This window comes from Macrotis lagotis, chromosome 2 (genome assembly GCF_037893015.1).
Source record: "Macrotis lagotis isolate mMagLag1 chromosome 2, bilby.v1.9.chrom.fasta, whole genome shotgun sequence".
NCBI lineage: Eukaryota > Metazoa > Chordata > Mammalia > Peramelemorphia > Peramelidae > Macrotis > Macrotis lagotis.
The window spans coordinates 268,006,704-268,022,136 of NC_133659.1; the positions used below are offsets into that span (position 1 = coordinate 268,006,704).

A 15,433-nucleotide genomic window follows, 5' to 3' on the forward strand; every position below is an offset into this window, starting at 1 on the left:
CATTCTTGCTTTTACTCTCTAGTCAATGTTGCTTTGGAAGAATAAGCTAATATCTCTTACCTTACACTCTGTTTCTAACAGATCTGGAGGATGTCCTGTGGTTTCCCCGGAAGATTGCTGAATTAGACAAATGTTCTCATCGAGTTCTTATGTATGGCTCAGAACTGGATGCAGATCACCCAGTAAGTAAGAGGGAAAAACCCAGTGAGGATATTTTGTATGGTTAGATTTTATTATGGGATAATGCTATATTGATATTGATATCAAGTCAATGAGAGCAGTTCTTCAGATTAAAATATGTTCTAACCTACCATAGTCAGGATAGATTAGGGGGTCTTAACATTGTTTTTTGGGCCATGGACCCCTTTGGCAGTCTGATGAAGCCTATGGATCCTTTCTCAGCAATATTAAAAGTGCATAAAATGAAACATATAAGATTACAAAGGAAACTAATTACATGAAATAGTTATCTATTAATTTATCAATCTACTATCCATCCATCTTTTTAAAGTCATTCATCTATCTTTCTATAGTCATACAATGATACTACATCAGTTATGGCTCCCCAGGATTAATAAGCCCTGGCTAGAGGGATGGCATTTTCATATTGGTGTACACATATTATTTCATTTTTTTAAAAAAAGAATTGGATAGGGAAAGCGGAGATTCCAAAACTCCTGAAATCTACTGTAGAAAGCTATTTCTAAGTCAATTTCTTTAGTCACAGAGGGTGGTCTTTTGAATACTAATTAACCACATTGGATTACATTTTGGGGAAGTTGAAGAGGGCACATCATTGGTCTGTGTCAATGATTCTTAACATAGGGGAAAGGGGAGGTATGAATTTATTTAAAAAACATATTTTTGATAACTATTTCAATTATCATATATATATATATGTATATACACATAATTCTGAGAACTCTCTAGGATTCACCAGATTTCCAAAGGAGTCCATGTCACAAAAAAAGACTAAGAGCTCTTGTCCTATGGAAACACACTTAAAGAAGGCTACTCTGACATCTTTTTTGGTCAATAATTAGGTAAGGATACAGCAATACAAACTTTAGTCTCAACGGAAATGCAAAAATGTACTGTTGGTACAGTCTAATCTGTTTTCCCCTATTCTCCCAAATCTGTCCAAAAATATTTCTTTTAAAGCAATATGGACCTTTGATAATGATTTTTCATTTTTTTCTTTGTATTTTTCATCACTATTTCTTTAACACGAGACTTGGATACCTATTTCAAATCCAGTGAAAGTATATAATAATAGTCTAGGGGAAGGAACCCAACCACTCACATACAAACATCTTTTTAAAATTTAATTTTGTTTTTTGCAATTAAAAACATTTATTTTCTCTCTCTTATTCTACACAGTTGGGGAAAAAAAAGAAAAGCAAAACCCTTTTAAAACATATTCATGGTCAAGCAAAACAAATTGTCATATTGACTTGGTCCAAAATTCTGTTTCTTGAAATGATCACTTCTCAGCAAGGAAAGAGTAGCATGCTTCATCATGATCCTCTGGAAGCTTGGTTGGTTATTGTATTTTGTCTATTTTTTTCTGGGCCCAGTGACTAGAACCAGGGCAATGATAATGCAGAAGTCAAACAGGAAGATTAAAGAGGGAAAAAATTGAACAATTAATCTGAAATGTTCATTGTTGACTGAGCTTTATGGTTGACATTTGATATGGTTAGTCCTTCTGTGAAGCCTGTAAAAATCCTGAAATCATAGCCAGTGTGACTATGACTATAATGCACTAAGTGACAAATTCAGTGGAAAAACTCAATCTATTATTTACTATCAAGTAGATCAAAACTGAGGTAGCTAGGTGGTACAGTGGATAGACTGCTGCACCTGGAGTCAGGAAGACTCTTCTTCCTGAGTTCAAATCCAGCCTCAAACACTCACTATCTGTGTACTCTGGGCAAGTCACTTCACCCTGTTTGCCTCCGTTTCCTCATCTGTGAGCTGGAGGAGGAAATGGCACCTAATTGCCCCTAAACTTTGTCAAGAAAACCCCAAAATGGAGTCACAACGAGTAAGAAACAATTGAAATGACTGAACAAATCACTTTATATATCTGAGACTCTGTTTCTTCATAAAGCAGGGATAATAATAGTTGCCCTATCCACCCACCTCATGGGATTGTTGGGAGGAAAGTGCTTTGAAAATATTATTTAGCATCAAAAGATTATAGGGTCATGCTTCATAGATTCATACATAGAAGCCTTAAAGTCCAACACACTCATTGGGTAGAAGGAGGCAGAGTGGGGATTCAAACCAAGATCATCTGGTCCCAAGTCTGGGGAAGGATTAGGTTAGGGAAGAATCAGGGCACAGTGGAAAGTAAAACTTAGAGTCACAGACCAGACTTCAAAGCCTGCCTCTTGCTTATTTATTATGTGTTCTCAGGCAAGTGACTTAATTTCAATTGACTTCAATTTACTGACTTAACTATATGATCTCAGGCAAGTGGCTTAATTTCTTGGGGCTTCAGTTAACTCACTTGTAAAAGGCGACCTTTCAGTTCTAAATATGATCCTGTGTAAACAAACATATCACTTGAAATCTCTTCCAACTCTAAACCCAGTGATTCTGTGGAAATATGAACTATTATTCTTGTTAATAAGGTAGCTATCTTAGGGCATTGCAGAGACAGGTTATTAACTGATCTTAGGTAAGGCCTTTCACCTTGTGAGCCTAAAGGTTTTTTTTTAAATATTGTTCATTCATTTCAGTTGTGTCTGAAATTCCCTATTTGGGGTTTTCTTGAGTCTGAAATTGGATTTGAATTCTAGAGTTTTTCTGGCTCCAGGTCTGTTACTTTTCCATTGTGCCATCTCACTTTCCATTTTTTTATATATACAAAGAGGAAATTAAGATGCTAATGGACCTCAAAGGGGGTATAGAAAAGACTTGCCAATAAAGCAATTGGAAAGCATCTTGGAGATCATGGGGCTTAATCTCAGAACTTCAAGTAATCCATTACATCACTTCACCTATCTCTCAGGCAGTGAAAGAGTTCATTCCAATCTTAAATTCCACTTAGGCTAGTTTGAAAATTATTCAGCCCATAGCAGGGGGTCGGCCATTTTCCCAGAATGACTATAGCATCACTGACCTTGCTGTGAAGAAATTTTATTTTGGTATCCAGCCTAAATTTTTCTTCACTTAATTTCATCCCATTACTCCTAATTATATCCACCTTATGAGGCCTTCTCTTATTTGATGTGCAACCACTAGAAATAATTGCAAGTAGTTAGCAATTCCCCACCTCAATCAAGTGTTTTGGTGTTGGGTTTTTCCCACCATATATTTATTTTACAGATAGACCAAATGCTCATTTTGCAAAAAATTAATTTTGATGTATTATTATTATTTAGTAAGTAAGGGAAAGGGGATGCTATGCTTTTTCTCAGCATACACAAACCCAAATCTGGACTAGGTATAGAAATAGGGATAGTGTCCCTGAGATACATTAATTTGAAGCCCTCAAAGAGAAATTAGCTGACCACAAAAGAGACTTAGAAGGGGAGATTTAGAGAAATAAACCTTATTGAGGGTTTAGAATCAGAGAATTAGAATTAGAGGTAGAAGAGATTCAGATGTCACCTAGAAAAGTGTGCCAGAGATAGCTAGGTGGCATCATTATCTTCATCATCATCAACAGCATTTTCATAGTGCTTTAAAGCATGTAAAGTCTCACATTAGTCTCACAACAGCTCTGGGAAGTAGGTTTATTATTATTATTATTGTTCCTAATTTTTTATAGATAAGGAAACAAATCAGAAAGAAGTTAAGTGACTTCCCCGGGGGCTTCATAACTGGCATGTCTTTGAGGTTGGATTTGAAATCCAGTTTTCCTGACTCCAGATTCAGTACTCTATCCATTGTACTTCCTTGCTGTCTCATTGTAGATAGAGCTTTAGGCTTTTATTTTTTTTTTTACTTTTTTAATTAATATTTTATTTGTTTCCAGTTACATACAATCATAGTTTTTTGTAAGGTTTTGAATTTTACAATCCCCCCCCCTTTCCCTCCCCCACCCCCACAGAAGGCAGTCTGTTAGTCTTTATATTGTTTCCATGGTATACATTGATCCAAATTGAATGTGTTGAGAGAGAAACCATATCCTTGAGGAGAAAATAAAATATTAGATATAGCAAAATTATGTAGTACATAAGACAATTTTTTTGTTTCTGCTTTTGTTTTTGTTAGGTTTTTGCAAGGCAATGGGGTTAAGTGGCTTGCTCAAGGCCACACAGTTATGTAATTATTGAGTGTCTGAGGCCGGTACTCCTGACTCCAGGACTGGTGCTCTATCTACTGCACCATCTAGCCACCCCATAAGACACTTAAAAAAATGAAGGAATAGACTTTGGTCTTTGTTTAAACTCCATAGTTCTTTCTCTAGATATAGATGGTATTCTCCATCGCAGGTACTCTAAAATTGTCCCTAATTATTGCATTGAAGGCTGATCATCACCCCCATATTGCCATTAGGGTGTAAAATGTTCTTCTGGTTCTGTTAGACTTTTAGTCAGGAAAAATCAGAGTTCAAATCCTGCATCTATTAGCTACATGATTCTGGACAAGTCACCTAACTTCTTTTAGCTTCAGTTTCTTCATTTGTAAAATGAGGGGAATAATAGCACCTTTCTGTAACAGATTTTAGAAAGATAAAATGAAATTAGATATGCAATTAATTACATGTATCATTAAAATATTGATATAAAATACATAATTTACAAATGATGTTATATCTATACCACAATCATACATATGATGCTTACAGGCTCTAAAAGGATAAATAAAGTAAGTTATCATCATTATTTAGCCCAAAGTCTTCATAGACTGTATCTAGGAGAGGTGAGGTATTCTTTTTTTTTGTTTTTTTGGTGAGGCAATTGGAGTTGTGACTTGCCTAGTGTCATGCATTTGGTATCTGAGACTGGATTTGAATTCAAATCCTCTTGATCCTAGGACTAGTGTTCTAGCTACTGTGCTACCTAGCTGCCTCAGAGTATCATAAGTTTAGGAAGGTGAGAGGAAATTTGAAAGAAGGTTTTCTGACTCTAAATCTATTTTTTTTTCACCATACCATGGTTCCTAGAACATTTTAACTGTTGAGTTAATATTTAATAAAACAAAAATACCAGTGTTCAATTGAGGGTAGAGGTTCTTTACTGTTGTGTTTGCAGCAATAGCAGCAAAACACTGACATCATGACCAGTCTCAGCCCAACTTAGGCTGGATGGTTGTAAAAGAAAGCCCTGCTTCAAAATTCTTCTCTTAACAGTTTTCAGTTACCTCATGTTGCCACATAGGACAGTCTGGATTACTAGAGCTAACAGGAAGCTTTTAGATAATTACCACAGTTGGTAAATGAGGAATGGTAGTAATTCATTATTTCAGCTACTCTGGGATGATGCAGGTGCATACTTTGAATGAGTATGCAAGATTTCTCTGGAAAACCCACAGGAGTGCGATGCCATTAGGATGGTGTCACACCTCAGAGAAGAAGAACAGATGTGGACTAATCCATGGCCAGGAAACTGGTTTCTTTTGCCATGATCTTTGTCATTTTGAAAAATCCAGGGATCCCAAAGGAAGGTCTCAGTTTTACCCTCTGAGATAATGACTTTATCCATGAGTTTTGAACATCTCAAAACTTATAACTCTTTTGTGGTGAAGGGGAGAACTCTGCTCATTTTTTAATTAAAATATATCAATGAACTAATATTTATTTTTCTCTCTTCTCCTCCCCCTTACTATCTTGGGAGGAAAAAAACCCTCCAACCAAAACAAAAGCTTTATAATAAATACGGCTAGTTAAGGAAAACAAATTCCCACATAAGCCTTGTCCAAAACTACATGTCTTATCTTATGTCTCCAAATCTTAACCCCCTGCTTCCTTTATTTGGATTGTTTCTCTGGATGTTTAAAAAGTACTACTCTGAGACTGATTTTTCTTTTTCCTTATATTTCCTAAAAATTACTGTCTCTATCCAATGGCTTCCATTTCTATTACTATACAACATTCCAAGAGGAACAACTAAGCATACAAACTTATACATTGTCCATCTCTGATAAAGTATGTATTGTTCTACATCCTTTTGCCAAGAGAATGGTCATGGACATCACTGTCAGTCCTTTGAAGATAAGATTGGTCTCTGTGTTGACCAGAGTTTCAATATCTTTTACATTTGTATACCTTTACATTATTGTATAATTGTCACTGTGTAAAAAACACTATTTTTTATCTGTTATGACCTTCTTGAAAGAGGAAGGCTATGGAGTATATATTTCTCCAGCTTCCTACCAAGTTCATTTTGTGAAGATTTCAAACCTCAACTTGTCAATTCCCCAGGGCCAACTGACCATTTTCTAGTGAATTTGTGACAGCAGAATTAGACCAAGTTTATTTTGGCTTGTAGACATCTTCCCACTCTCATGTTTCCTCTTGAAATTATTCCTTACACTTGGCTCAAACTCCTGAGGAGATCCATTACTTACAACAGCAGTCCTTACTCTGACTCCATTTTCAGGGTTGTATGGAGGCTTCCTTAATATCGCTCCAGGTATCTGGCATGTGGAGGAGAGAGAAAAAATTGCTTGTACTTTGCTCATAGCATAAAGAAACAATTCTCTTATCTGTAAGTGGCTGAGAACACCTAAAGAAAAGGAAAACAGGGAGACAGTTACAGAGAGAGGAGGGAGTTCTCCTCTCAGAAGTCTCTTCTTGCAGAAATCTAATAGAATTCCCTCTAGGTGCAGGTGGTGAATTTCCTAAATTTAGAGTTTTTTTTTTAAAAGGTTCATGTGTCCAAGAACTCCTTGAAAATGGTACATTTAACAAAAACAAAATCTTTCTCATTTCCGCCAAAGAGGCAGAAAGCATGAGGCATTCAAATTCTCTAAGTCTTAAAAACAGGAAAGATGTCAGTAATCTTGGTGTCTGTAGAAGTGATCATTCAATACAGTGAAATTTCCATTTTAACTAATTTAGGGGAATGAGGGACTTAAAAAAAACTACTTTTAAAGAAGAAGTAGCAGCAATCTTATAACTTTCCAGCACACAAAAGTAACTGAAATGAATTACCCAAAGATAATTCTTCAGGGTACCTATTTTATGAAGAAATAAAAATAGTATAATGAGCATATGACTATTTGTAAATCAAGCTTCCAAAGCATGGAAATTTCTTGAATCAGTCTAAACATTCTTCTGCTCTTGAAATCTTGTTTTCATCAAGGTACTAAATTTAGCTACTCTTTTAAAAAATAAATGAACTTAATCAATAAACAAACATTTCAATTCAGAAAGAACAAAAGAGACAATTGAACCTAAAACAATGAACTACTGCTGTAATTTTTAAAAAGACTGTTAAATTTAACAAGAGCAACAAAAATATTCTTTTCATTTTTGAGATTCTTTTATCTTCTGTAATATTTAAAATATTATATTGGTGATTTTTTTTGATATCTTAATCACTGCCCACTAACTCCTTTTTTGCCAAACAGAAGTTGTCACTTGTAACAAATATGTCAAATGAAGCAAAACTTTTCAACATATTGACCAAGTTTAAAAATATATCTCATGCTTCTCCTCTAGTATGGTGGTGTTAAACTCAGATAGAAATGAATCCCTGAGGGTTATATATTGACTTAGAAAATCATAAATTAGCATTATCTATGTTATATTTTTATTTTGTTAAAACTGTCCAATTTAATTTTAATCTAGTTTGAACTTTTATCAAAAGTTTTGGAAGCCACCTTTGTCCTTGTAGATCTCTAATCTGACACCTCTGCTAGTCCATCAATCTCTTCTTTGCCAAGAGGCAGGAGGCAAGAGGTCTGCTTCATCATCAGTCTTCTGAATTCATGATTGGTTACTCAGTTAAAGCAGTGTTTATGGATTGTGGGGAAGTCAACTTCAGTTTGATTGAACATATGTTCCAAATTAGCAGAGTCCAAATTGCACAGATTTTGCTAGAAGTTCAGTTTTGCCCTTTTGGAATCAATGGTAGCCATCAAAACACAATGTTGAAATTTGAATTGATCACTCATTATGTAACCCTTTGACTATTTCCTTTTAGTCTTCCTATAGCTAATTTTCTTGTACATTGTTAAATAAATGGATCTCTTTCTTTGCTTAAGGGATTTAAGGACAATGTCTATCGACAGAGAAGAAAATATTTCGTGGATGTGGCCATGAGTTATAAATAGTAAGTACCCATATAATTCTTTCTTGTGGCTTTGTTGCTGGCTAGTTAGAAACACATATACATACACATACATACACACACACCATGCTGTGTTAAAAGAGAACTGGATTCTCTTAGCTTTTAGTTTTCTAGAAGTAGAAGTGAGCCTTTACACATTAGCCAGCTCCATGGAGACTGTAAGTGCCAACACTGATGTTTGACATCCTGGAGTAATTGTAAAATAATGAGGGCTATGGGCCAAGTGCCAGATGCTACATATTCAACATTGTGTTCCCAGTTTCTCTAAGGCAAGGTGTTTTGTAAGCCTCTGCATGACTCTCCATCATTTTCTTGCCCTCCCCTGGCACTTAATGGAGGGTTTGAATAGGCAGCTCTAGAAATAGGTCTACTTTTGTTTTTTGCATAGATGTTTTAGTTATTCTCTTTCTCCTAACCCCTTCTTTTCTTTCCAAGAAAGACCTGACTATCCCAAAGGAAAGTTTCTTTCTCCCTCCAAAGATGGTGAAAAGATCCATAGACAGAATAGAAGACAAAATTTCTGATCCCTTAGATCAAAAGGAGAAATTCCTATGAGGAGGAGTGTTAGGGCAAGTAGTGGTTGTTCAAGGATGTATGGAACAATGCACTCTTCCATTATCTATTACAGAATTACTCTATGCTAAATAGGGAGTCTTAGATATGGGATAAAGTTAGTATAACTTCTTCAGTGATAAGGTCATTAATTGTGACTAGGAAAGATCTTTTAGAGAGTTTTCTTGAAAGGTCATAGCAAGGAGGAAAATCATCTATTTTGTAATTTAAACAAAATTGAACTCTTTCCTGCATATGTGCAGATCACAAGAAAAAATATTCTTTCTCCAATATGATGGATGAAGACCTATATTATCTGATTACAGAAACCATTTAAATCGATAATACAAATAGTGAAGGTTCATTCTTTCTTTGATAGAAAGCAAGAACATAGTAACATAGCATTTTCTGTTGCCATTGAGAACTTGACACTTGTCTATGTGAGATAACTGTTATTTTGGACAGAAGGTCAAGAAATCTTAACTCAGCCCTTTGTCTATCAACAACTTCTATTCATCCAACACTTTCTTTGATCCCTTTTCCTCTCCATGGATTCTCCAATCCAGCAGTTGTAGCCAGGGTACCATCATTATGCATAGGAGAATGGACTTAGAGTCAGTAATATTTTGATTCCACTCTTGCTACTGATACTTTCTAGCTGTGTGATCATGGGGAAGTCACAATCTCTTTAAACTTCAATTTTCTTATCTATAACATTTGAGGACCTGTTTTCAGTGGCCTCTAAGGTCCCCTCCAGCCCTCTCTCTCCATGATTCTATGAAAGTTAGCCATTGGATGATGAATTTTTTTAGCCATAGTAATAATTCATTCTTCTAACCATTCTATATTTTGTCTCTATCACTGGTTCCTCTTATCTCCACCTTCAATATTCCTGGTTGAAATTTGTAAAAGAGAAGTTAAGATCAGGTCCTGCTAACTATAAGTATAAAAAAATGGTAAATAATGATTTGCTTATTGAAAAGCAAATGCCCATGATAATGTTATGTATACCAAAAAGTCTTTAATGAAGAACATCTAGCAATGGGATTAAATTCTATAAAGGGGCAATGAGAAAAAGACTTATCTTGTATACTTAAGTATCCTGATTTAATCTGTATGGTTATTCCCTCTACCAACATAGCTCCTATATGCCTTAGTAGAGACTCTTCATGAGTTTCTTCAGTCAAAACTAATTCATCAAGCACTGATCAACTTTATGAAGATGAACATCTCATTCCTTGTCCTTGGTTGATAAGTATAAATATTCTGTCTCAGAGTCTATTGTCAAAATTTTTCTAGCTTAATAAGACCTATCTACTTTCTGCTTCATTGACATAGTTTTTGAGACTCTTGGTGACCTCCAGATCATCAAGAATCATCAGGATCAGACTTTAGAGGAGGAAGAAGATAATGAATATGAGTTTTTAAGTATCTATTTTTAAATTTTTCTCACTTAAGACAATGGGTTAAGGGACTTGCCCAAAGTCACACAGCTAGGCAATTATTAAGTGTCTGAAGTCAAATTTGAACTCAGGTCCTTCTGACTCTAGGGCTGGTGTTCTATCCACCTAACTGCTCCTAATTTTTAAGTATCTTAAAAGATTTGGATTGTAGAATCTAATTTTTTTGGAGACTTTTAAGGAGAACAGTATTACTTAAGGTAAAAACTAGCTTTGAACAAGCTGTGTGACCTTGGACATGTCACTTAATCTCTGTCTTCTTTAGTTTTATCAACTGAAAATATGAATAATAACATTTCACCATGTTGTTGTGAGGATCAAATGAGATAATAATAATAATTGTAAAATACTTCACACACTTCCTGGCCCATCATAAGAAGCTATCGAAATACTTATTCTTTTCCCTGCTTCCCTTCTTGGTAAAGTCTAGAAGGAAGGAAACAGTATGATAGTATAAATATTAGAGATCATAGAGTTGTAATGAACTTAGAAGTCATCTGATGCTACTCTCTCCTTTTATAAATGAGGGAATTACATAGATTAAAACCAGACAGAGGACTAAGAAGGAAAGACACTCCAAGTTTTATTTGGTTTTGTTTTTGTTTTTGTTTTTTTTTTGCAAGGAAATGGGGTTAAGTGGCTTGCCCAAGGCCACACAGATAGGTAATTATTAAGTGTCTGAGACCAGATTTGAACCCGAGTACTCCTGACTCCAGGGCTGGTACTTTATCCACTGCGCCACCTAGCCACCCCTACACTCCAAGTTTTAATGAAAGTGAATTCAAGGGTAAGAGAGGAGAAAAGCATAGTGTTTTATAAAGTTGGAATGATATCATGTGGACCAACTCTTGTATTTAAGAGATAAATGAAAGATGAAGTGATTTATCCAAGTTATAGAGATAAGTAGCAAAACTAGAATTCAGATCTGAGCACATATCCATTCTACAATGAGAGGATAAGGAACAGACAATTTTAATACTTTGAGATGGTATAAATGACTTTGTGTTTTAGTCTTCCGGTCTTCCTTGACTGGTCAGTGGAAGGATAGGGTGTTAAGGACAGAAAGACATGACCGAACTTTGGAATATTCTTATGAAGGGAGTGCAATGAATTAGTAGAGGAGACTAATTAAGAGAAAGGAAGGGTCCAGGCAGTGAGTCAGAAGGACACAGAAAGGGATCTTTATCTTATCACTTCCTTTAAAGTTATTGCTGTTATTGTTGATGTTGACTGGAGTTTTGCATGGTGAAGGTTGTATGCAGCTTATGGACCTAGGTTCTTCTATTCTATGAGACCAGCGACATGTGCTCTGTAGAGACATTTTAAGGCAAATGGAGTTAAGTGGCTTGCCCAAGCCCACACAGTTAGGTAATTATTAAGTGTCTGAGGCTGGATTTGAACTCAGGTACTCCTGACTACAGGGCCGGTGCTCTATGCACTGTGCCACCTAGCTGCCCCGACAAATACCTTTTGAAGGAGGAATGGAGTTTTTTTTTTTAATATTTTTGCAAGGCAACGGGGTTAAGTGGCTTGCCCAAGGCCACACAGCTAGGTAATTATTAAGTGTCTGAGGCTGGATTTGAACTCAGGCACTCCTGACTCCAGGGCCAGTGCTCTATCCACTGCACCACCTAGCTGCCCCTGGAGTATTTTTAATGACAAAATAGCTGAATTTGGTGTCCAAGGAAATTTAAATTCATATCCCAATATTGACACTTAGTAGAGTAGAAGCAGGTTATTTCCTCTCCTTGCACCTTTTCCTTATCTATAAAACAGTCATAATAACACCCATAGCAACTACTTAATGTTATTGTGAGGCTTAGAGGAAAGCATCCATGTAAATAGCTTTATATATTTAAAAAAACATATAATTATCAACTATTATCATCATTCTTAGTGCAAGGTGAATTAGAAGGTGGAAAAATATTGGGAAGAGTTTGAAGCATACCTCAGACACACAAATTAAAGATGCCCTAAGTAACTTTGTAAATTAATAAATGAATTAATAGTCACAAATTAAAAAGAGCCCTCTTTTGTAACCTGATAATTATATGATAGGGGCTATCAGGAAGAGGGAAGAAAAATGAAAGTCTCTCAGTATGGTCTCTGGTACATTTCCTGTTATAAGAGTCCTCAGAAAAGGTACCCCAGGATGAAGACACTTTGGGTTAGCACCCACTTATGATAATATTTCATAAGTCCTCAATGATGTGCGTGATTTCACTAGTCAGCAAGAAGATATATTCATTCAAGATAAAAGACTTAAATGGAGTGACTGGAAAATATTCCTGATATTCTCATGTGTGACTTCCCTTAACTTACCATATAACCAATGAAAGAGGCTATATACACACATAACATGTTACCAAGAAATGCTCATGGAGAACACACTCAGATGACATACATGCCATATGTATGTGTATGTGTGTGAGTGTGTGAGTGTTAGTGTAGCCATGCACACATAATCAGGATTGCTCGCAATTTTGAACAAAGAGTTGACAATATTCTCAGCTGGTGCTGCCACACTACTCTTTGCTGTGAAGAGTTAAATTCTCTTCTGAACCCTGAGTAGATCTTGAGTGTAGTTGGTGGTGGTGTTAAGCAGCAGAGATGGACATAAAATAGAGAGGGGCTTGGTAGTATATCAAAGAGTCCATGGGAAGTTCACCAATCCACTCAAACTACCTGTAGATTTGGAAGGAAAGTATGAATGAGATTCAGATTGAGCTATCTGAAAGTGATTGAAAATGAAGAAAACAGATTCAACATAATATATCTGGAAGCAGTAACCAAGAAACCCCCTTCTGTAGCATTAGTGATGAATAGCAGTGTTTCTGTGGCAGTCTTGAAAGGATAAAATGAGAATAGGAATCAACACAAGCAGAGAAAAATGAAAAAATCTCCCTCTGTGGAAAATCAGTTAAGAAAAATCTATGTTTCTGTGAGTCTGAAAAAGAAGAGGAAATGGAGAAGTGTAAACAGCTGAGAGCTGTCAATAGATACGACTGGTGAGTTTCAAGATTGACATTTCTACAGAGACGTGATTAACTACCCTACCTAAGATGTCCATAGGATGTTATACCATGAGTTCTGAAAGACTCAACTGCTTCATTAATAACTGAGGGACTATTCGCTGGCACTAATATTCTTCATAGAAAACAGATGTCACATGTATTTCCTCTAATGAGTGAAAATTCAACACACAAGTCAACCCCATGATTGGAAAATATCTTTCTGGTTCTGAGGGAAGGTCATTGGGAAGGCATTTAGAAGAACAGAAAATGATAGGAAAGATGATCACTGGTGCTGGAGGGATTCCTATAGGAATCAAACTTTATCTGAAGTTATCCTGTTTCCTTTAGCTGCTACCATCTTGTGTTAACCTTGGGACCCACTTTCTGGCACTTTCTTGGACTTTGGTTATCATAACTTTGAAAACAATAACAGCTATACATTTAATGGGTAGTGGGGGATTCAATATTTCTCTCAATCTATCTTGTTGCTTAAAAAAGGGGTTCAGACTTTTCTTGGTTCTTTAAATTGATTTTGAATTTCATCATGACTCTTCTATTACTTTAATTTAAGGTAAACTTTACTTTCTTCCCCCATAACATGAATTTAGCTGCCACTCTAAGTATTTGAATTATTGAATATTATTCTATATATATATTCAATATATATTAAGTTATTAAGTATTATTCTTGGGCATCTGTTGTATAAGCAGCTAGATCAATGGATAGTAAGATAAATGAGACAATTCCAGCATTCCAAAGTTCAGATTAATGGTTTAATATTTGAATTTATTCTGGATTTCTTCAGTTCCCAATTATCAGGTAAATCTCTTGGAATGGGAAAGGACTTTAGAATTCATCTAGTCTATACATTTTTCCTAGTAAGTTAGTCTTTTGTATAAGTTACATGGCAATTGATAATTCAACTTCTACCTAAAATGCCCCAGTAATATTCTAAAGTATTTTAGGAGCAACCCATTAGGTCAATTAGAGAGCTGTCATTTTAGCTTTCATCTATTCTCTTAGTTCTATCTTCTAGCAATACTGAACAAGTGCTCTTGTCAAAGCAAATCACTTAAACCTCTGCCTCAATTTCCTCAAATATAAAATGTCCTCATTGGCACAGTGGCTAAGTCTAGAAGGCTAGAATAACAATATCTACCTTGTAGGGTTGCTGTGAAGATCAAATGAGATAATTTATAAAAAATACTTAGCTCACAGTAGACTCAAATAAAAATGTATTTCCTTTCCTTCCCTTTTTCTTCTGTCACCTATCAATGAATAGATACTTCTGCTCAAGTTGCATAGCAGCACCTGGAAACTGCCCAATACAATGATCAGCCCAATACAAAGATCTGCTACTCGACTTTGTGACCCAATTAAGATTGTATAGTAGCTAGGATATGGGTAGAAACTGCTAGATGTCCCATAAAAACCCAGCCTGATCCCCCTTGTGAGGTTGCAAAGGTCAATGATACCAATAGAGTTGGATTCAGACTCGAATGGCAACTGCCAATAAATCATTCCTCCTTCGTTCTTGATTTTTCAGTTTGTAAAGCCAGGTGACTTCTATTTGTAAAGCCAGAATAGAGCCCTAGACTTAGTGTCAGAAAGACTTGAGTTCAAATATGATGTCAGAGATTTGCTAGCTGTGCGACTCCGAATAAGTCATTTAATCTCTGATCTATAAAAATGGGGGTGATAAATACTCCCTACCTCCTGAGGTTATGGTGAGAATAAAATGAGATTGTTTTGCAAACTTTTAAGAGATAAATAAATGCAAGCTATCATCATCATTATTATTACTTAACATAAGCATATTTGAAAAGAGCAATCTTGTTCAAGTTATATCCTGACTTGATATGGGGGGGGTATTGGTCTTAAGAGCCCCAGAACCTGGATTTCAATCTTTTCTCTGATGCTTACTATTGACGTGAATCTAGCCCATTAACCTCCCTGGGTTCAGTTTCCTCATGTATAAAATTAAAGGATTGGACTAAAGGTCTTTGATACTACTTTGAGTCCAAATCTATGATCTTATGATTATTTCAATAAACTTTTATAGCTATAGCACAGGACAAGATTTTAGGGGGGGCAACCAATTCTCCTTGATATTCATTAAGAGATCAATTTTTTCAGTCATTTTTCAGTTGATTCC

General features: G+C 35.7%; 1 protein-coding gene across 1 annotated transcript in view; it reads left to right on the top strand.

The window, feature by feature from the left end:
• The window catches only part of TPH2 (tryptophan hydroxylase 2), a 128,419-nt gene that overhangs the window by 9,376 nt on the left and 103,610 nt on the right, over nucleotides 1-15,433 (top strand). Inside the window, exons 4-5 of the mRNA XM_074220777.1 lie at nucleotides 82-182; nucleotides 8,167-8,234. Of these exons, the coding sequence (XP_074076878.1) occupies nucleotides 82-182; nucleotides 8,167-8,234 (169 nt within the window). The remainder of the gene's footprint in view (nucleotides 1-81; nucleotides 183-8,166; nucleotides 8,235-15,433) is intronic.